The 23,911-nt window shown below is 37.6% G+C and overlaps 2 protein-coding genes and 1 long non-coding RNA gene across 5 annotated transcripts in view; 2 read left to right on the forward strand and 1 right to left on the reverse strand.

Annotated features, from left to right (window-relative positions):
- The window catches only part of LOC111788366 (E3 ubiquitin-protein ligase RNF170-like), an 11,258-nt gene extending 11,075 nt beyond the window's left edge, over window positions 1-183 (forward strand). For both annotated transcript variants that reach the window (XM_023668684.1, XM_023668685.1), the window contains one exon: window positions 23-183. The gene's annotated coding sequence lies outside the window, so the exon portion shown is untranslated. The remainder of the gene's footprint in view (window positions 1-22) is intronic.
- Window positions 184-921: 738 nt separating this feature from the next.
- LOC111788365 (DNA mismatch repair protein MLH1) lies at window positions 922-16,097 on the forward strand. Of its 2 annotated transcripts, none has more exons than XM_023668682.1 (16): window positions 922-1,305; window positions 1,677-1,849; window positions 2,023-2,095; window positions 2,371-2,505; window positions 2,627-2,837; window positions 3,800-3,948; window positions 5,137-5,235; window positions 5,466-5,544; window positions 5,671-5,800; window positions 7,713-7,807; window positions 7,893-8,001; window positions 8,648-8,813; window positions 8,915-9,076; window positions 14,685-14,844; window positions 15,455-15,621; window positions 15,805-16,097. In XM_023668682.1, the coding sequence occupies exons 1-16, from the start codon at window positions 1,039-1,041 to the stop codon at window positions 15,847-15,849; spliced, it is 2,220 nt and encodes a 739-aa protein (XP_023524450.1). In that variant the 5' UTR covers window positions 922-1,038; the 3' UTR covers window positions 15,850-16,097. The 2 variants fall into 2 exon arrangements, with proteins under 2 accessions (XP_023524450.1, XP_023524451.1); XM_023668683.1 differs by having other exon boundaries at window positions 5,466-5,535.
- A 2,863-nt stretch (window positions 16,098-18,960) lies between these two features.
- Window positions 18,961-20,094, reverse strand: LOC111788367. The gene is made up of 2 exons (XR_002814160.1): window positions 20,032-20,094; window positions 18,961-19,690 (listed from the first exon to the last, which is right to left on the reverse strand). It is a non-coding gene; the product is annotated as an uncharacterized LOC111788367 (long non-coding RNA).
- Window positions 20,095-23,911: the final 3,817 nt, after the last annotated feature.

Here is a 23,911-nt window from a genome sequence, read left to right on the forward strand (position 1 = left end):
TTTTTTTTTTTTTTTTTCTCAGGTGTTTGCAAGTTGCTGACCGAGGTGGGGAGCGTTCAAGAGCTATGTGATCATAGAGAAGGTCGTTTTGAAACGTCGTTTGTATTTCGTTTTGTAATTGTATCCCCAACCCATTTTTTTTATTTGTAATAAAATTGAACATAGTCTTATAATTGAATTTTATTTTGTATTTGGTGTTGTTTGTTGATCTTTAATTTGAAAGTTTAAAAAATCGGGTCGAAATAAAGGCACACACGAGAATTATAATCTAATTTTCACTTTAGGGGAAGAATTGCACCGCTAAACTTTGAATATTTTAAGCTTGCCTTATATGGGATTGATCTCCTTTTGATGTTGGGATATGTCCTAAAGTCTCCTAATTAATTATTTATTTTGATTATTCTGTTGTAATATAATATAATCCACTTGAATCGGCCACCTTCTTGCTCATTCATGATTATAGTGTGCTTGATTTCTTAGTAGAACATTTTGGTTTTACCTAACCGATGCCAACGGTAGCGATTCAATAGTAAATTTATAATTCGAAAAGGTGGTCTTAAAAAAAACTACACCATACAATGTTTTCCACATGCTAAAGTTGATCTAGGTTAAGACTGTATTGGGCTATAGTTGTGCTAGGTGCACAATTACATCCTCGTAATATTCCTTAAGTGGTCGTTTACGATGCCCGTAAAAAATAGTGTATGAGAATAAAATGTTTAAGAATTAAATAGCCATAATGTTGCATGGGAGAGTGTAAGGGATGATATTTTACAAATTTTTAAATTTTTTTAAAAAAATTAGCATTATTTTCAAACAAAATATAATATATATATATATATATATATATATATATAATTTTTTTTTGGTTAATTTAACAAAGTATTTGTGAACGGTGTTTGTAGTTGTCAGGCCATTTCATCACGTTTGCAGTTTTATTTATTTTTATTTATTTTTGTTTTTCGCGGTTTCTTCTCGCCATTCTCAAAAAGTGAAGTGCAGAAGTAGAGCTCCTGGTAGTCATCTGTCTAAGCTCCCATGGAACCCCACGCGGATGACGAGATTATTCCCATGGACACGGGTGGGGAAGAAGAAGTTCCTCGTCAAGAACCCCCCAAAATTCTCCGACTCGACAACTCCGTCGTCAATCGTATCGCTGCCGGAGAGGTCATTCAAAGGCCAGTGTCCGCCATTAAAGAACTCGTCGAAAACAGCCTCGACGCCCAATCTACCTCCGTTAACGTCGTTGTCAAAGACGGCGGTCTCAAACTCATCCAAGTTTCTGACGACGGCCACGGCATCCGTGTTTGTTTCTTTTCTTAGTCGACTTTTCTATTTACTGATTGCTTATCGGAAAAAAATAGGAAAAGGAAAACGATTCTAACTGAAATTAGATAGTCATTCTTCGTAATCTACATTCTTAGTTGTCTGCATATTAAGTTGGTTTAAGTTATTTGTAGCAAGTTTCTAGATGTTAATAGATTTATGATGTTGGTTTAAGTAATCTACATTCGTAGTTGTCTACATTCATGATGAAGGTTTTATGATGTTAATAGATTTAAAAACTAAGAGAACCTTATGTAAGTGGCTATAATTTGAGGAAACTCAGCAACTTTATTGTATTAATTTTCTGTTTTTTTTTTTTCAAATTTTTTGCTTATTCCGTTTCCCCCCAGTATGAAGATTTGCCGATTTTGTGCGAGAGGCACACGACGTCCAAGCTTTCAAAATTTGAGGATTTACAGTCCATAAGGTCGATGGGATTCCGAGGAGAGGCGCTGGCGAGCATGACCTATGTAGGTCATGTTACGGTCACCACCATTACTAAAGGACAACTTCACGGTTACAGGTTAAATTAATACAAGCTATGGCTCTACATCTCACGTTCTTCGTATTGGGTTATACAGGGATTTGTAAATGTAGGGAAAATAATAAGAGTTATGTGGATTGTATGTAATTGTTTTCGTTCAGTGAGTGAATTTCTTTTGGTATCTTACTGCATTTTCGGACTTAATGGGACAGAGTATCCTATAGAGATGGAGTGATGGAGCATGAGCCCAAGCCATGTGCTGCTGTAAAAGGAACTCAAATAACGGTACATGAACCAGTCTAGACTACTCCCATAGCAAAATAACAGTATCTTGAGTTAACAGTGATTTATTTTTTTAACTAAATGAATTACGCCAACATGATGAGCACTCCTGTTATTATGTTTGGTATGATATTGATACATGCTTAGTTAGAGTTAGGAGATGAAGGTTTGTCTTTAATTCATTCAGAGACACTTTTGTTTAGACACTTCAGAATTTTAAATTTCATCATCCTGCATTGTAATTGACAACTTGAGTTTTCTTGGATGTCTGATTCCAGGTTGAGAATCTGTTCTATAACATGAGTGCTAGGAGGAAGACACTACAAAACGTGTCTGATGATTACACAAAGATTGTGGATCTCCTAAGTCGATTTTCCATTCATCATATAAACATCAGCTTTTCTTGCAGAAAGGTTATTTCAATAATTAGTCAACCTCTTATGTTTTTACTTTGGTATTGCTTTCATGGTCAGATGTTTTGATGGTTTACATTGTACTTAGTGAGTTGAGATATGCTGGTTACTGTATTGTCAGCATGGAGCTGCTAGAGCAGACGTTCACTCAGTTGGGTCAACTTCAAGGTTGGATGCCATTCGTACAGTTTACGGTGCATCAGTTGCTCGCAATCTAATGAAAATAGAAGTTTCAGAAAATGACAAAGCCTGTTCAGATTTCAAAATGGATGGTCTAATCTCGAACTCAAATTATATTGCGAAGAAGATCACAATGGTGCTCTTTATTAATGGTATTTCCTATTTTTCTTTATCTTGTAAGCAATACATTGTATGTCCAAGTAGTATCTCTTCTAGGTTTGTTGAAAATGTCCTGTACGGGAAAGGATCAATTTGTGAGTTTTTATCTTTTCAAGTGTGTACTTTCCCAAGGAGGTTTTGTTTTACTTTTTCTTTTTTCAGGTTTTTCTCTATTCTTGTTGTATCCTAGATTTTATTATTTTCCTAAAGGAGTTACGGACTATGTAAATTTTCAGTGTTTTGATGAAAAGTCTGTTCCTTTTCAAAATAATAATATCAAAATCTTCTCCTTCTATTATCTCTTAATGAACAACCAAGGAAATTGCCCAATTTCTCTTTCAAATAATGATATGAGAATCATAAACAATGACATCACAGTCTCCTGCTCTTGCCCTTGACATCAAAACCTCTGACATAAGATAAGAAGATATTAGCAACCAACTAACTTCTTGGTTTCTGATCTCACCTTATCTCAATTACTTTAGTGAAGTTTATTCTTTAGATCAAGCAGATTCAATTTGAGTATAACATCCACATTTTTCTTTTATTTTTTCTGTTCTTCGTACATCTATGAATACGTAATAATTAAATTTTCTTTCCTGCTTCAGAATAGGTTATAGTTAGTAGGAGTAGGGATCTTTGTTTTGGAGAATTATTCCACATGAATGCTTCTGTACCTTAGAATTAGTCAATGAGACGAGTATTCTTCATGTTCATATTGCCTAGGTCTCATAATAAGCCTATCTAAGTCCACACTGAGGAAGTGTTAAGAATGAACTAAAAAGATTACATTTACAATAACCTATAAGAGCTTGTGTCTAATAGTGTAATTCAATGACATTTTTTTTTTTGTTTTTACTAATTTTATTTGAAGAGTATGGATCATAGTTTAGCATAGATAATTGTTATTGCTTTCACTTTTAAATTTTTTTTTTTCTAATTTTTCTTATTGCAGAAAGAATGGTAGACTGTAGTGCTTTAAAAAGAGCTATTGAAATTGTTTATGCTGCAACCTTGCCCAAAGCATCCAAACCTTTCATATATATGTCAATTATATTGCCACCTGAGCATGTTGATGTGAATGTTCATCCAACCAAAAAAGAGGTGAATTTTTGTGCAGGATATCTTTTCTAATCTTTTCTTGTTGGCAGGTATTTCTGTTTGATGGATTTAAGGTAGCCATAGTTTCTGCCCACCAAACTGAATGAAAATGAAAATGTTAAGTGTAGATTATATATTTATGTATGTGCGTATGTTCATGTAGTTTATTAAGAGAAGTTGATTGATTAAATGAAATGGACAAGAAAAGGGATCCCTTATTGAGAAATTACAAAAAGGTCTTCCGACTAGTGACTGAAGTAGAAATAAGTTACGAAAGTGAACTATATCTTTTGCATTTAGTGACCAAAGAAGTGCAGGCATGAAACATGAATGACACGGCATTGGACATGATGAACACATTATTTTCTAAAATCCTAGAATTGACAAGAATATATTTATTCTAGCATACTTATTTTAAATGTATATTATGTTTTTACAAGAAGAAAATTTGAAGTTAATAAGCCTATGTATTTATCTTAGAAAACAAGTTTAATTTATTTCAGATTTTGTTACTTTTGTCCTATACTTCAATGTACGTTCATTTTTTAGAAAGTAAATAAATGAATAAATTTTTTAACATTTTAGTTCATGTGGTTTAATCATTGTTCAAGTCCCGTGCCTAAATATTGGATTCATATTCAATTTGCTAGTTACTAATATCTGACATTTCTATTGTATAGCCAGTACTATAATTGTATCCAATTAATGTCGAATACATGTCCAACAACTTTCTGTTTAACACGAGCAAGAGTTTCTCCTATGGAGTGTCAAGTTTAGTTTCTTTGCAGACCGCCTCTATTTCTTTCAAGCCATATAGACCAAAGAGGCTCTAGTAAAATGAGGCTTATAATTCTGATTTCCTTCTGATACGGGTGCCCATTAAAAGTGAGATTGAGGAGGTCATGTTGTTTGGCAGTGAGGAGTTGGCAATTTCAAGGTGTTGGAAATAGTTTCAGGAATTCTAGGCTTATGGGTAAATGTTGAAAAGTTGACATTGAGATTATGAGCTTATTTTACAAATTAGATTTGGTATATTATGAGATGTGGCTGCTATCAAACTTCTTATGGGAGTTCCTTTTGTATGCTTAATTTTTGTTAAAAAAAAAAATGTTCTCTATAACTAAAGAATTCAAATATCTCGTTCATTGTGTGGTGTTATATTGTTCTGCTGAAAGCTCTATCCATCTGCAGGTAAGCCTCCTGAACCAGGAAGTTATTATTGAGAGGATACAGTCAGCTGTGGAATCAAAATTGAGAAGTTCTAATGACACGAGGACATTTCAAGAACAGGTATATTTAAAAGCTTTGTCTGAAGATCTGAAAGTTGGATTGTAATTGGTAATAGGAAATAATATCAAATCTTTTAGGATGTGTTTCTTCAACTTTGGTCTTTGTTTGATAAGTATCTTCACAGTGATATTCTTAAGAGTTTATTTATGTGCAAACATATTTGAATCACTATAATTAATTTATTGAATCTCAGTTATTGATTCATACTTCATCTGACCTGCATGTAATAGGATGTAGAATCTTCTGCGGCTAGTCAAATGGTTATTAGCAGTGACTATACTCAGAATTCCTCGCAGTCTGGTACAGCAGGTTTTTTTTTTATTATTTTATTTTTATTTTATTTTTCTCCTTCCTTTTANTTTTTAGTTTTTATGGTTGTACATGCTTTGGGTTTTTATCAGTCATTTCAGTGTCTGAGTGTTATAATGCATGTAGGAACAAAGTCACAGAAGGTTCCAGTGCAAAAAATGGTTAGGACAGATTCAACAGATCCAGCTGGAAGGTTGCACGCATATCTGCAAATGAAGCCTCCTGGCCTCCCTGAATCTAGCTTGAATACTGTGAGGTATGAATTGCTTTTGGATTTAAGCATGGAGCTTTCAATATCTAAGTGTTGCATTGAGACTGCATTTTATGCGACTTTTTGTAAGGCTGACTAACCAAGTTGATATTTAGTTGTAATTCTGTTGATTATTTATTTATTGTTTACACTAGCTCAAAGCTCTACTCATTTCAGAAGAAAAGTAACTTACATTTTGTTCATTTCTCTTGTGAGTTATTTTCGTCTCTCTTTCCGGGAAACCATTACATCAATGAAATTGCTTATTTTCTTTTGTGAGATTTCTATCCTTCATTTTATTTTGACAGTTAAAACATTAATTTTTTAAGGTAGTAGGGGTAATTTTCTAATTTTTTGTGTTAAATTTGTGTTAGGATTGGGAATACCGTTAGCACGATTAGAAATATTGTCAGGGTACTAAGGGTATATTATTCATTTGCTAAGAGTTTGTAACTAGTAGTTGTCATAAATTGAGGGACTGAAATTAGGCGAAGGTAAGCAATTGGTTTAGGCTTGAGAGAGGTTCCAAGTAACTCAAATCCATGGGAATAGGTAATGGAGATTTTCTAGGTTTTATCATACCCAGCTTGCTAGACGTTATGAAAAACTGTCTTCAAAAAGTGTTGTAAGAAAATCTTCCAGGTAGTCCTTTAGAGGAATGGTTAAAGTGCATGATAGCCGCTGTTGGTAGTCTTGAAGACAGTTCGGCTAACCAGATTAGTTCTTTATTGCTCTCAAAGCATGANAAGATGGGACCCGTTCTTCAGTTACTCTTCACTTTTAAGGTGACTGACTCACATTCAGGAAGCTATTTCATAGGCTGCTTTAATTAGAGATGTTTAATTTAACCAATTCAGTCCATAATTGAGCAAGATTTTTTGTTTGATATGTTGAAAGTCACAAATTAGCAATTAAGAACAAAGTCCTAGGAGTATGAGTTTATTCCCCTACAGAAATTTAGGAGATGGCACCCACAAGAGCGTCAATGCATATAGCTAACTTGGTACTCTCTCTCTCTCTCTCTCTCCTTCTTTCTCATATATATATATATATATATGTATATATATATAGGTATATATGTATATCTATATATGTATATATACATATGTATATATGTATATATATAGATATACATATATACCTATATATATATACATATATAGATATACATATATACATATATAGATATACATATATAGATATACATATATAGATATACATATATAGATATACATATATAGATATACATATATACCTATATATATATACATATATAGATATACATATATAGATATACATATATACATATATATATATATATATGTATGGACATATATACACATATATATACATATGTTTTAGCTTGAATGAGGTAGATTCTGGAAAGGAGCCATGACAAGGGGGTAGGGTGAAGTAGGAGGGAGGAAGGAAAAGGTTGGTATGAGGAAGGAGATGGAGAGAAGAAGCCCCCAATCAGTGTTCTGTTTTCTCTCCATTTCTTTTCAAAGAAAAATGACAATGACATGGATCTTAGTAGTTTTATCCATATTTATGTCATAAAATGTTCAGGTTCAAGTTCGTGCTCTTTAAGAAATTCAAAATGATGCGAGATTGGGTCTTGGTAGTTCTTATTATCTCCTCTTTATATATGTGCCAGTTGTAATTCATATGCGCAATATTCTTTTTATATTACTTTTTTTTTTATTTTTTATGTTGCTCATTGTGTGCAATGTGCATCCTACAAATTATTGTTATCGTAAATAGAATATATTTTCTTGGACAGTACAATTAAATTAAAGCTTCAAGATTTTATATAATTCTGCAAGAAAATTGTGGAATCATACTTTTCCTAATTTGTATTGTTATTTTTTTTTGTAAAGATTAACTACTTGGTCTAATACAAGAACTGTATTTTTAGGTCTTTTGTTAGAATGCGAAGGAATCCAAAGGAAGCTGCTAATCTTACTAGCGTTCAAGATCTTGTTGCAGAAATTGATCAGAATTGTCATGCTGGTAGCTTGCTCGTTAAATCTTTGAATTATCTGAAAGCTTCGGAGATTTCAATTGAACTAGTTTTAAGTGCTGTTGCCAACTGCAGGTCTCCTTAACACTGTAAGACATTGTGTATATATTGGAATGGCAGATGACGTCTTCGCTTTGCTTCAGCACGATACTCATCTTTATCTAGCAGATGTTGTGAGCTTGAGGTAAAAAAACCTTAGAAAGTAATAAGTTTAATCCGAATCTATTGTGTAACATTTTTATGAAGTTCCATAAACTTTGTTAACCATATGACACTTATGTTGTAGTCTTGCTCTAGTTGGCCAACCAGTGTCTTTTGTAACCATTTGTGAAATGTTCTATTCCCAATATTAGAATATTGTTGAAGTAACCTTATTTAGGTTCCTCTTTGAATTACCACTATTCGGTATTTGGTGGGCTAATTTCTTCTCAATTATCAAACGCTCCAATACATTGAGATGAGCAGGAGCTGAGAGATGAGTGAAAGCTCGTTGGATTGGGAGTTAACTTGTAGTTTTTCCTTAGAGGATCTCTTGCAAAGTTAAACCTTGAAAATGTTTAAGGTTGGGTCTATGGTCTGAATTAGTGGATGAGTTGGGGAAAGATGCTGGGAGGCCAAGAAGAATGGTCAAGATGTTGGGGCCTGTAATAAGTTGAAGAATCCTAATTTGGGACACAATGGATAATCTCTAAAGAACAATAGTGTCCATAAAACACGGATAAAATATAAAAACTCGCCAGTATATCTCATTGGATGTCTGATTACTTTGATATGCTACTTTTGTGACGTATTATTTTGCTTTCCTGTTCTCTCCCCATTGTATTTTGTAGCAAAGAACTCATGTATCAGCAAGTGTTATGTCGATTTGCACATTTTAGTGCAATACAATTGAGCAACCCGGCCCCTCTGTACGAGTTAATTAGTTTGGCACTGAGGGAGGAAGATGTGAATTCAGAGTCTAATGAGAATGATGATTTTAATAAGAAGGTAGCTGAGGTAATGAGGTGTCTTCTCTGATCTATCCTTTAAGGCATAAAGTACTGCTTGTTTTCAGTTTTAGCTTGCTCTATACAGCTAACCTTGCAGCTGCTTTTTAGACGAGTACAAAACTGCTCAAGTTGAAAGCTGAAATGCTCGAGGAATTTTTCTGCATACATATTGACATAAATGGAAATTTGGCTAGACTACCAGTCGTACTTGACCAATACACACCTGATATGGACCGTGTTCCTGAATTTGTACTTTCTTTGGCTAATGATGTAAGTTCTTATTTCCTTCTCCTGAATTTATCATCCTCATCATTATTATTTATGTTGTTCCATTTGTTCATTTTTGCATAAATTCAAGAATTCTCCTTTCGGTCATAATTTCAAGTATTCATTTTTCTACAATGCTTGGCATTCCTTAAGTATTGGTTTAGGCATAAACTTTACTGAACACTTACTTCGAAGTCATACTCCATAGTTTCCTAGCAATTTAATTATTGTGAAAAATGATCATGATGAAGTAGCTCTTGCTTCAAATTGAATTGGCTATGTAAGCACAATCCTCTTTACACAAGCTGACGACATTTTTGTCTCCTAGGAGCTATCGTCATCTGCCAGCAATATAGCTAATAATGATCGAATTTTATATTATAGGGTTTCCTATACATGTGGATTCCATATGGAATTTCACTTTTCTGTGATTGGATTTCTGTTTCCTATTTATGTTGGACAAAAACTTATATTGGTCTCTAATATAAAGTGCACAAGTTAACTATGATAGATATGTTGAGGTAAAGAGGGAAGTTAGAATCCATAGAAATCCATATCTGAGTCAAAATATAGTAGCCAGGAGCAAGTTATATGTTGAGCTTTTCTGTCCATGATTTAGGATTAATCGAGATGTATGTAAAACTTGCCAGTTGAGATTACTTTGCGGATGGAAATGGCTCAAATGACAGAAGATAAGCTGACCCATCAGGAAGGAAAGAAAGCTGCCTTAAATCTCAAGTCTGGAGGCCTAAGGCCAACACCGAATACTAGTCCCATGACATATGGAGTAGGAGCAACAACCTGTTCAATTTCGGTTTATCCAAGTCACTTGGGGGCTAGGTTTAATGAAATGGAATAGGGAAGACTGAGGAGGTACTATCATATTAGAGATTGATAGAATCTGATCTCTAAACCCATCATAAGAAAGACCTCTGCTTTTATTGTGAAATGCGATTTACCCCGAGCATTGTTGCAAGAAAAATCGAATTGTAGGTGATGGTCATACATGATTTAGAGGTAGGGGTTAAAGAAAAAGTCGCGAAGGGGTATGACCGAAAATGAGGGAGACAAAAGAGGAAATAGTGGAGTTAGCATTGAATTCCATGGTGGGGCTTGGAACACTGAAGTTGTTGAAAGACAAAGTGGGTAGTGGTGTTGATTGACTCCCGAGTGTCATAATCACGCTTGTCTAAGGTGTGTTGCCTATGGCCGTATGTCAGATGTCTCTGTCATACTTGTCCAGGACTGCATGCCTGTTCCAAATACTTGTCTCTTCCAGGGCTAAAATGCCTCAAAATGTACTATAGGGGGATGTGACTAGTCGTTGATTCTTCCTACCCGTTTTATATGCTATTAAAGTTGTGGTTGTTGCTTATTTGCTTTTAGCATATAACATTGTTTTCTAACAATTTTTTTTCAACACATTTCCTCGGTCATGTTTTCTGAAACATTCTCTCAACATGATCGAGGCTCAATCATACGTCCAAATTGAACGTGACTTATGATTTTCATATAGTTGACTTGTTCGCCGGGTTAGAACAAGTGCTGCACAATCGCTATCCACTGCCACAAGAGTGCGATTGTGACAAATGGTATCAGAGCTAAGTTGGCTCCTTGAATCATAGTAATCAAATATGTCCGCTGCAAAACAACTGGGCAAGTTCTGATTGATCGATTGGTTGAGATTGAAGATCAGTTGCTCTACCTGAGTGAAGTTCCTGATGGAATGAGGTTGTGGAGTCTTGCATGAACGAGATTGCCGCTAAAGCTGACAGGATCGACGAAATGGGTGGCTGCCTTGAGGCAATGTCTGTATGTGAATGAATGGTTGATGAATGGTTAGGGTTGAGGCCCTAGAAGACAAGAACACAATTGCTGGTGGCTTTGAGTGTGGGGATAGCTCGATGGACTTTGTTGCTCCGAGGGAAGAACATATCGAGGGCCTAGACAATGCCCCACAAGCGATCGTTTAGGTGGTTTCAGAAATTTTTGAAGACTTAAGAGCAGCCTTTGGAGTGCTCAGGGTTGATGTGGCGGATCTGAGTGCCAAGTTAAATCTCACCATGGTGTGGCACTTGTTCTAACTGGGCGATGGTGAAGTTGTGGGTTGTACTTCACAAGTTCTCCCCTTCACAATAACTGGGCAACAAATAACTTTTGTAGAGGGACAACAAATTCTTGATGCATCCCTCGTGGAAAACGAACTCATAGATGAATGGAAAAGAAAGAAGCAAAAAGGTGTAAGTCATTAAGCTTGACATGGAAAAGGCCTTTGACAAGGTGGATTGGACTTTCCTCAAAAACATTCTTGTGGCAAAAGGCTTTGGCTCAAAATGGCGAAGTGGATAAAATGAGGCATCTCATCCACAAACTTCTCCACCATCATCAATGGAAGACCGAGAGGGAAGATTTATGTCACACGGGGTTTGAGACAAGGAGATCTACTATTCCCTTTTTCTTTTCATCATAGTAATGGATTGACTCAGTCACCCACTGACAAAAGCAGAATGCGAACGGGGCAGATAAAATGTTTTCAGATTGGTAATGAAGGCTTGAGCATCAACCACCTTCAGTTCGCGGACGACACAATCCTCTTTTTTGACTTGACAGATGCCTCTTCCACAAAAAACATGATCGAGACGGTAGAAACCTTCGAAGGATTCTCTGGACAAAATATCAATCTCCAAAAAACAAAGATCATGGGCATAGAGATTATTGAAGAATTTGCTAGCATATATGGTTGTAATAAGGGAGAATAACCAAATATGTACCTAGATTACCTCTAAAAGGAGACCACAAATCTTTTTCCTTTTGTAAGATTATTATTGAAAAAATAGAATAAAGGTTGTCAATATGGTCATCATGTTATACTTCAAAAGGCGGAAGACTCACCCTAATACAAGCCACATTATCCAACCTCCCCACTTACTACATGTCTCTATTTGAAATGTCACAAAAAGTGGTGGCGGATATAGAAAAATTATTCAGAAACTACTTGTGGAAAGATGACCCACACCTTGTTCGATGGAATATTATAAGCCTCCCTACAGAAAAGGAGACCTCAGTCTTCTCTCGATAAAGAAGAAGAACAAAGCTCTCCTTGCCAAGTGGATATGGAGACATTATCAGGAAGAAAAGGCTTTGTGGAGAAATCTTATAAAGGCTAAATATACTCTTATATCAAACAAAAATCACCCCTCCATCTTCTACGAAAGGGACTTGGAAGTACATAAAGAAACATTAAAACCTCATCACCCACCAAACTTGTCATAAGATGGGTGATGGAGAAACCACATCATTTTGGACCAATCCATGGATTGAAAACACCACGCTAGCCCTGAGGTATCCACTTTTGTATCGGTTATCTCATAGCAATAAAGCCAGGATCAAAGCAATGTGGAATGTTGTTAACAAATTTTGGGACCTGAAGCTTGGTAGGAATTTAAGGATAATGAAGCAACGGAATGAGTTGAATTAAGCCTTGACCTTGCCCTTGTGGTATTGTCAAACAAGACCGCCGACGGGGTCTTTTTTACAAAATCCTTGATGAATAAATCCCACACTAGCAAGGACAGTATGGAAAGGACATTAGCCTAAAAAGGTGAAGTTGTTCCTTTGGGAAATAGCGCATGAAGCCATCAGCACAAGTGAAAATCTTCAAAAAAGAATGTCTTATTGGTGTCCATTATGCAAGAAAGAAAACGAACCACAAAGGCACTTGTTTATGCAATACACATACGCTCAAAATTTTTGGACAACGATTTTCCATATATTCAGATGACATCTCATATTTCCTAGGGATGTAAAAGATCTTTTAGATATGACCTTAACGTACCACCCTTTCAAGAATGCAAAAGGCCTACCATAGAAAAATCTCATCATGGCTTTCTTTTGGAATATGTGGAAAGAAAGAAATTAGAGAATATTTGCAGAAAAGACACAGACCTATACAAAACTTTTCGACAATGTTGTTTACCGAGCTATACTTGGTGTAAACTATCTAATATTTTTACTTCCTATAGTTATACCTCCCTCATTGCAAATTGGAAAGGTGTTTTGTAACTTTCAATAAAAAAAAAAAAAAAAAAAAAAAAAAAAAAAAAAANAAAAAAAAAAAAAAAAAATTGTGGGGTGCACTTGTTCTAGTACCACAACTTCATTGAGAAATTTGTATGGATAGCCCAAATACTTGGGGCCCAATATTTTTCTTACCTTTTCAAAATAAGGTTGGATAAAGTTTGGCTGGCATCATTCCTCAAGTGATATTATGATATCAACCCCTTACTGGAGCATGTTGGAAATCTCGCTCTCTTTAAACCCTAAATTGTGTAGATTACGCTGAATTATTCCAAATGCAATTCTCTTGCTCTCGCTCTCATTGGTGCATGCATCACTATTTCACAATTGCTTTCTTCTGAACACACACTCTCTCGTGTTGATCACTGTGAATTGTTGGGATGAGGAGGAGAACTGTTATAGAGGTGATCGTTTGAAAGGGATTTAAATATCAAGCATTGTGAGCTATGATGAACTAAAAGATCTCATATATGAGATTACAGAAGTTAATTCGTCTAATTTTGACATTTATTATGAGGATGAAATATAAGTTGGACTATGAATTCCCTCCACTCTACATCATGGACAATTGACAATGACGATGTTCAATTTCTCCTTGAACATCGAGATCTTTCAAAAGTCTAACTATTATAACAAGTGAATTAAAGAAACACGATTAAGAGAATACAAAAATTAATTATGTCCTGGAAAACGTGAGGGCTGACTATGTGGGTTTTGAGGTGCGGAATACATAATCGTTCAACATGTATCTAGAGAAGGATGAAATCCCTTTGTATGAGAGTACTCAAATGAATAATATACAATTGGTTCTCTTTAGGCAATGACAACATCAATCCATGAGAATTGTATACTCCACCACATGATACTGAACATCACTGGGGTGAAAATGATGTTGGTGCAATTTCATGAATTTCACCTTGAAGACAAGGTGGCTCTTTGGAACTGGGTATGGTCGACCCCTAAACAAGGAAAGAAAGTGGGAATATAAAGTTGTTGCAAGTTAGTGATGGGCCCACAAAATTGTTGGGTGATTGGGCAGTGAGCCAAGAGTTAGTTTGGGAGAGGACGAGAGCTGGAGGGGCATCTTCTTGCTTAGCTAATTTGTGAGAGTTTAGTGTTGGGAAAGAGGGAAAACTCTCTAAATCTTCCCTTCACGTTATATCCGTATCGATGTATAAACCTTATCGACTATTAAATTTCTTCTTCTTTTTGTTAAGATGTTAAATGATTTATAAAATGGAGAATTTAGTTAGATCTATCTAGGACATTTTGACATAAAACATTGTACCATGAATGCATTAGCACCATATGCTAAAATAAATCTTTTGTTATAATTATCTTTGAAATGGATAAAGGTAATGCATATTTATAAAATAGATGTTATAATACTCCGTGTCAATAGACATTTTCACTTCTTTTGAATTCTAGAAACAAATAGTCCATTTCCTGGAATTCAAAGATCAGTCAACGATTCTTAATTCAACACATCTTTGAGGAATACATAATCTGCTTAACTTGTATTTATAATTTGTAGATTGATTGGGAAGATGAGAAAAATTGTATCCAGTCGATTTCAGCTGCCATTGGGAACTTCTATGCCATGCATCCTCCCTTGCTGCCAAATCCATCAGGTGATGGCTTGCAGTTCTACAAAAGGATAAAATCATCCGGGAATCCTGAAGATGAAAATATAGGTAACTGTTTGCCAATATTGATTTCTTGAATTTTTGGTTACCAATGTCCTGATCCTTTAGTGGCTGATGTCTTTCGTAACATATCATTGAGTATGCTAATCTCTGCTGTATTTTACATTCTGAGAAACAATGGGTTCTCTTAATCCTCCTATCAAACCATCTGCTTACAATTACAACCAATGACCTAGCCTTCCTAATCATGTATGTATGGCTCTCAATGTTCCTGGCTACTAAAGAAAACCTCCTACACATGTTTCAACTCGAATGCACTTGAACCCCTCCCCCACGAGCTTAGGATGTCTATGTGCATTGGGGCTGCTTTGTAAGTGAAAAGCCAAAAGGCTTGATGTTTGCTGATCAAGTCTTGTAATTTTACCGTATCTAATGTTATTTCCTTCTTCCTTCTCTAGTTAAGAATGAGAAACTCTGATACCATGTTAAGAATGAGAAACAGAGGTGGGATTGAAAGTCCGTTTAAATAGGATACAAGCTATCAACTAAATCTTAGAAATAAGAGAAAATATTCAATGAAAATAAGATAAAATATATCAAATATACTATTAACCAAGAATAAGGAAACCTTTGATGATGTCTTAAGGTGCATTTACAGGTGATGATACGATGACAATGGAGAATGAAATCGACCACGGTCTACTATCGGAGGCAGAAACCATATGGGCTCAACGTGAATGGTCAATACAGCATGTACTCATCCCATCAATGAAACTTTTCTTCAAGCCTCCACATTCTCTCGCTGAAAATGGATCTTTCATTCGGGTAACGTCAACAGCACATCTAATAATTCCTGCGGATATATTGAATAGATACGAGGATTTAATTGACCATCCTTACCTGCCAATTGCTTCATCTGTAGACCATAATCTCCATTTAATGTGTGTGTGCTTTTTCCTTGGGTGATCTGTATGTATTTATTTAGTGTGATATCATTGACTTTCACAGGTTGCATCATTAGAGAAACTTTACAAGATCTTTGAGAGATGTTGAGGCAACATTGTCATTCATCTGAGGCCGCTTCTTGAAACAGGGTTAGCTTATTTCATTTTGTACCTACGACCTGTTTTTTTTTTTTTTTTTTTTTTTTTTTTTTTTTTTTTTTTTTTTTTTTTTTTTTTTTTTTCCAGTAATTTGTATAATTTTGCATGTCTACTAACAGCTTTTGATGTTCATGTAAATCCTGAAGTACCTATAAATAATCATTTTTGGGTGAGTTTATTATGCCCAAAATTTAAAAATTTTGATTTCTTTTTGCAATAGGTTTAATGTTTTCATTTGGAAATTTATAAAATTTGTTAATTCTCTCCCTTTTGGATGATTTTGGACATTATTTTGAATGAGGCCGTTAGATACTACAACAAGGTACTTTTACAATTTTTTTTCCATGAATAAACAATGAAAAATTGCTAGCTTTATAGTGCTTTCCTACTCAAATTATTTCTCTTAATTTTGAGATATGGAATGAATTAGTTTATTATCACATCATACGGCTAAAAGTGCTCATAATTTTGATGAAGGGTTTCAAAAAAGAGTGTTTGAATACATTAATTTCATTTGAACAAATTGGTCTACATTGATGATTTAGTAAAAGATCTGGACAGGATTGTAGGTGCCGAACAAGCCTCTCCAAACAATTTACAATATCCGAAAGGTCTTAGGTACATGGGTCGACAAGTTTAAGTTGGTTAGATTAGTTTGGGTTGGTTAGATTGGTAATTCAATCCAACTCATGCAACTTTTTTTCAATCATATTTTAAAAAGCAAAATAATAATGGTAGTAAGATTATTTAATTCATTTTTAAATTTCAAGGCATTATCAATGGATACAAGTTCAACACAATCTTTAAAATTTGTCAATCTTTAAGGAGATGTTCTATCATATTTCACTACATTGGGAACATTAGACATGCATTTCTTTAAATTCTTCATTCATAATCAAGTTAATTATATGGGTACAATGTGTAATACAAGTGAATTCCAACTTTTTAAGCCTTTTCATAATATACAAAATAACTACGTCATTGAAACTTTATTATCAAATGTGATAGAATCTCCTCAGACGGAGGCCTGCTGTGGCAAAACTACTTGTGCGTTTCTCGAGACGAGAGAATCTTAAAAGATATTATGACCAAAATCCATGATACATCTTATACGTTCCACCCTGGAAGTACGAAGATGTATCAGGATCTAAAAGGATATTATTGGTGGCCCGAAATGAAGAGGGACATAGCGAATTTCGTAAGCCATTGCTTGACCTGCCAGCATGTGAAGGCCCCGAGGCAGTGCCCAGTAGGACTGCTATAGCCCTTGAATGTTTCTCAATGGAAATGGGAAGTAGTTTGTATGGACTTCATCGGGGGTTTGCCAAAGACAAGGCAGAGTTTCAACGTCATCTCGGTAGTTGTAGACAGACTGACCAAGACTGTAACGCCCCTAATTTTCTCTATCCTAAATAGCGACGTTACCTTGTAATCATNGAGGCCGTTAGATACTACAACAAGGTACTTTTACAATTTTTTTTCCATGAATAAACAATGAAAAATTGCTAGCTTTATAGTGCTTTCCTACTCAAATTATTTCTCTTAATTTTGAGATATGGAATGAATTAGTTTATTATCACATCATACGGCTAAAAGTGCTCATAATTTNTTTCGCAGCATCCACCATCAGCCGTACATGGGGGCCTTGCCCTTACCTAAAAATATGGGTAGCACGTGGCTCGAGTATTATATGAAATACCCAGTAAGTTGCCCCACTGTTGGAGTCAAGCATATAATCATACATTAGGATACACACGATCGCATACAATACACATACATAAGCACAAGTGTCAAAAGAAAGAAAACTTAGAGAGGGGTCTGTCTTCCATTCCTTCCCATGGCCTTAGGCCCTTGCTTTGTCCGGGCGGGGGTGGATGCATGGTACTTTCCCAGACATGGCCCACGTATGTGACTGTGGGCTCACCAGGCGAGCTCGCAAGCGAACTCCCTGGGCCTGGCTTGGTNAGTGCTTTCCTACTCAAATTATTTCTCTTAATTTTGAGATATGGAATGAATTAGTTTATTATCACATCATACGGCTAAAAGTGCTCATAATTTTGATGAAGGGTTTCAAAAAAGAGTGTTTGAATACATTAATTTCATTTGAACAAATTGGTCTACATTGATGATTTAGTAAAAGATCTGGACAGGATTGTAGGTGCCGAACAAGCCTCTCCAAACAATTTACAATATCCGAAAGGTCTTAGGTACATGGGTCGACAAGTTTAAGTTGGTTAGATTAGTTTGGGTTGGTTAGATTGGTAATTCAATCCAACTCATGCAACTTTTTTTCAATCATATTTTAAAAAGCAAAATAATAATGGTAGTAAGATTATTTAATTCATTTTTAAATTTCAAGGCATTATCAATGGATACAAGTTCAACACAATCTTTAAAATTTGTCAATCTTTAAGGAGATGTTCTATCATATTTCACTACATTGGGAACATTAGACATGCATTTCTTTAAATTCTTCATTCATAATCAAGTTAATTATATGGGTACAATGTGTAATACAAGTGAATTCCAACTTTTTAAGCCTTTTCATAATATACAAAATAACTACGTCATTGAAACTTTATTATCAAATGTGATAGAATCTCCTCAGACGGAGGCCTGCTGTGGCAAAACTACTTGTGCGTTTCTCGAGACGAGAGAATCTTAAAAGATATTATGACCAAAATCCATGATACATCTTATACGTTCCACCCTGGAAGTACGAAGATGTATCAGGATCTAAAAGGATATTATTGGTGGCCCGAAATGAAGAGGGACATAGCGAATTTCGTAAGCCATTGCTTGACCTGCCAGCATGTGAAGGCCCCGAGGCAGTGCCCAGTAGGACTGCTATAGCCCTTGAATGTTTCTCAATGGAAATGGGAAGTAGTTTGTATGGACTTCATCGGGGGTTTGCCAAAGACAAGGCAGAGTTTCAACGTCATCTCGGTAGTTGTAGACAGACTGACCAAGACTGTAACGCCCCTAATTTTCTCTATCCTAAATAGCGACGTTACCTTGTAATCATATAACGAAAGTGCGATAGTTTATGTAAGACAACCTCAAAATTGACAAGACGTTCATTATTATAAGCAGCTCATGCCTGGGGAAAACAATAACGACAGCCTAACCTAGAAATAAACAACGGATAACTAGAGGGACAATTGCAATAACTAATAACCGAGAGAATCCAACAAGACGTCTACGACACTACAAACCCTCCTTAAGACTTCCATGGCTTTCGCAGCATCCACCATCAGCCGTACATGGGGGCCTTGCCCTTACCTAAAAATATGGGTAGCACGTGGCTCGAGTATTATATGAAATACCCAGTAAGTTGCCCCACTGTTGGAGTCAAGCATATAATCATACATTAGGATACACACGATCGCATACAATACACATACATAAGCACAAGTGTCAAAAGAAAGAAAACTTAGAGAGGGGTCTGTCTTCCATTCCTTCCCATGGCCTTAGGCCCTTGCTTTGTCCGGGCGGGGGTGGATGCATGGTACTTTCCCAGACATGGCCCACGTATGTGACTGTGGGCCCACCAGGCGAGCTCGCAAGCGAACTCCCTGGGCCTGGCTTGGTTGGGTATGTATGACATACAATATCGGACGCCACGGACAAAGGAGGGCCTGCATGATATTGTGGCGAACACAATACCGAATATACGCGTCCATACCATCAGTAGCATAATGGGGGAGTGCCCCAGGTACATAACCATAGTGTGCATGAGGTTCTTAGGCTTTACCTCCATGGCATTATACATACAACGTTCCATCCCCTTGCTGCATTACATAGCATAAGTGGGTCAACATCGAGCAAGCATATCATAGCATACTAGTCATCTCATTCATGGCATGCGGGGTTCTCATGACAATCATGACATGTCAATCAAGCTCATACATACAGGGTAACAAACCGTGTCACAAACATCATATACATAAACATGGCATACATAACATTTCACTGCAAGAGTCACATACATAAACATGGCATACATAGCATTTCACTGCAAGAAACATCTAACCTAGCATACATCAACAACACACATGGTGCATGCAAGGGCCACAGAGCACGCACCAACATACATACATACATAACTAACGCCAAAAGTAAGGTTACTTACCTCGATGGTCTCGGTTGAAGTCACTCACAATGAGCTAATCCCAACGGTTAAATATGTCCTATGATAACCACATAAAAACTTAGGAACCTTTCATGACATACCCTAGCTAAACCTCATGCTATTTATCAAAATAAACCCACGACCTAATCTGTCTTTAACGTTTAGGAACCATACTGATCTCGGATGGTAAAAATAAGGGCAGAAATGGCTTCGAAAGAGTTGAAAACCTTGGAATCGATATATTATAGTGATACCGAGTCACCAAGCCGAGCTGCCGAGCCGACCAACTAAGCCGCCAAGCCGAGCTACAGGATTTGACGGAGCCGAGCTGCCATACACGTCAAGCTGAGCCGAGAGCACGTGTGCAGAGCCGAGGCCAAGGCTGCAGCGCGCGTCCGTGTTGGGCCGAAACGCACAGGGCTCGCGTTCGTTCCATGGGCCGGTTTAGAGGCCGAAACCCTACCCGACTTTGCATCTTCTTCACCCGAGGATCCCGATGAACCTTAATTGTAGAGTTTGACTGCCGTTGCCAATGAGACCACCGTCGTCCTTGGCGATGTGTCTGTCCCACTTGTCCCGAAGTACCCTGGCGTCGGTTTGCTACTCCCTACGGGCTCCTAGAAGTCCAAAGTCCCGCGACGTTTTCGATCCCTCACCTAACCTTTCGGCTCCTCCCTCACAGGTACGATAATGACTCGAAAGGAAAAGTCAGCTACTAAGTTTACCTAGGGTTTAATATGGGGACTCAAGGCATTAATACGCCCTTGCTGGCAAGGCATGCCTCACCAAAAATCCCATGATTTCCGGCGAGATTTAAGACTTTTTTTTTGTGCCTTTTTGAAACCCTTATCGTTACAAAGACGACCCACTTCATTCCAAGCAAGTCTACATATCGAGTGGATTGGTGGGCTCAGTTATATATCAAGGAGATAGTACGTCTAAACGGGGTATCAGTGTCCATAGTATAAGACCAGGACACTAAGTTCACCTCTCAGTTTTGGAAAAGTCTCCAGAAAGCACTAGGAACTCATTTGTGGTTCAGTACAACGTTCCATCCTCAAACGAATGGATTGACCGAAAGGCTGAATCAGATCTTAGAGGATATGTTGCGAGCCTGCTCCTTAGATTTCTCTAGTGCTGGGACGAACATCTGCCTTTGATGGAGTATTCCTACAATAACAATTATCAAGCGACTATCCAGATGGCCCCCTTTCAGGCACTTTATGGGCGTAGGTGTTGAACACCAGTGTTTTGGGAAGAGGTAGGCATGCAGCAACTACTGGGACCAGAGTTGGTTCAGGCTACCAATGTAGCAGTGCAGACAATCAAGCAGAGGATACTCACCGCACCGAGCCAACAGAAAAGCTATGCATAGATTTGTGTAGAAGGGACCTCGAATTTGAGGTAGGTGACCACATGTTCCTAAAGGTAGCCCCTGTGAGGGGGGGTGTTGAGGTTCAGAAAGAAGGACAAATTAAGCGCAAGGTTCATAGGCCCCTCCGAGATTTTAGAGAGAGCTTGCCGCTTACAAAATTGCCCTACCACCGAACCTTACCGCTGTGCAGAATGTATTCCACGTGTCCATGCTGTGAAAGTACACTCTAGACCCTACCCATGTGATCAAGCACGAGACGCTTCCTCTTCGGGAAGATATGTCTTACGAGGAGAAGTCTAGAAGAATTTTGGCTCGAGACACTTGGCAATTGCGCAACAAAGTTATTCCCTTGGTGAAGGTCTTATGGGGTAACCACCGTGAGGAAGAGGCAACCTGGGAACGAGAAAAGGACGTGAGGAGAGATTATCCCGAGCTCTTCCAAGAGATATCCACTTTCGGGGACGAAAGTTCCTAAGGAGGGGAGAGTGTATAACGCCAAAAAAAAAAAAAAAAGTTTGCTAACTCAACCGAGTGGCAAAAATATCATTTTACCCCTCCAGCCATAATAGGGGTTCAAGGAAAACTCAATCAAATCTCTTGCAAAAGAAAAAAGAAATTAGAGAGAAAATTGAGAAGAAACAGAAAAGAGTCGCCGCGAAGTTTCGTTGGACCACCGCTGGAATCCACGTTCAGACAAGACCTGTACAAGGACTGATAGGCTAGCGAGGTCGACACTCCGTCAAGATCCAAGAATGTTTCGCGAGGTAAGGTTCTGAATGACATTTTACATTTCTGAGCTTTTCCTATGTGAATCGAGTCCTAAAATGTTCATATATTCACCTAAGAACACCTCTACACACGATCTGAGAAGAAGTGTGGCGAAATCTCGATCTGAGAACGGTAAGCAAATTTCTGACGCTCTTAACTCGTCTGGTAGTTAAGCAAAAATTACGAAAAAATACCAGGACATAGGTTGCAACACGATCTAGAACCTTGCCTAAGAAATCATATCAATCCGAACTCCGAATCAAAAAATATGAAAATCAGAAAAATGACTATGTTACGGATTGTAGGGGAGTGAGAAGAAGAAGAGAAAAAAAAATTCGACAGCCACGTGTCGGTCGGTGAGCGGTGGAGGCTAACTCGACAGGCGCCGGACATGCATCGATCGTCGGTTGGAGCAATGCAGCTCAAGTGAAACGACCACACGTGTCGCCTGCAAACCCCGAGTTGAACCGGACCGCCCGACCAGCGACTGCATAGAAGCAACCGCGCGTGCGATATGTGACTGACACACTTCCTCGCGCGTGATACGCCCGTTTTGGCCCGTTCGCCCTCTATTTGTTTGAATTTTGTCCCGACTCCAGTTCTAATACTATTTTTATGTAATTAGGGACCTAATTGAAGGAAATCAGTATTTTTGGACACCTCACGGGCATAGAAACGCTAAAGAAATCATATCAATCTGAACTCCGAATCAAAAGATATGAAAATTAGAAAAATGACTGTGTTACGGATTGTAGGGGAGTGAGAAGAAGAAGGGAAAAAAAAATTCGGCAGCCACGTGTCGGTCGGTGAGCGGTGGAGGCTAACTCGACAGGCGGCGGACATGCATCGATCATCGGTTGGAGCAACGCAGCTCAAGTGAAACGACCACACGTGTCGCCTGCAAACCCCGAGTTGAACCGGACCGCCCGAGCGACTGCGTAGAAGCAACCGCGTGCGACTTGTGACTGACACACTTTCTCGCGCGTGATACGCCCGTTTTGGCCCGTTCGCCCTCTGTTTGTTTGAATTTTGTCCCGACTCCAGTTCTAATACTATTTTTATGTAATTAGGGACCTAATTGAAGGAAATCAGTATTTTTGGACACCTCACGAGCATAGAAACGCTAAAGAAATCATATCAATCCGAACTCCGAATCAAAAGATATGAAAATCAGAAAAATGATTGTGTTACGGATTGTAGGGGAGTGAGAAGAAGAAGATAAAAAAAAAATTCGGCAGCCACGTGTCAGTCGGTGAGCGGTGGAGGCTAACTCGACAGGCGCCGGACATGCATCGATCGTCGGTTTGAGCAACGCAGCTCAAGTGAAACGACCACACGTGTCGCCTGCAAACCCCGAGTTGAACCGGACCGCCCGACCAGTGACTGCGTAGAAGCAACCGTGCGTGCGACTTGTGACTGACACACTTCCTCGCGCGTGATACGCCCGTTTTGGCCCGTTCGCCCTCTGTTTGTTTGAATTTTGTCCCGACTCCAGTTCTAATACTATTTTTATGTAATTAGGGACCTAATTGAAGGAAATTAGTATTTTTGGACACCTCACGAGCATAGAAACGCTAAAGAAATCATATCAATCCGAACTCCGAATCAAAAGATATGAAAATCAGAAAAATGATTGTGTTACGGATTGTAGGGGAGTGAGAAGAAGAAGAGAAAAAAAAAATTCGGCAGCCACGTGTCAGTCGGTGAGCGGTGGAGGCTAACTCGACAGGCGCCGGA

This window comes from Cucurbita pepo, chromosome LG02, assembly GCF_002806865.2.
Source record: "Cucurbita pepo subsp. pepo cultivar mu-cu-16 chromosome LG02, ASM280686v2, whole genome shotgun sequence".
Taxonomy (NCBI): domain Eukaryota; kingdom Viridiplantae; phylum Streptophyta; class Magnoliopsida; order Cucurbitales; family Cucurbitaceae; genus Cucurbita; species Cucurbita pepo.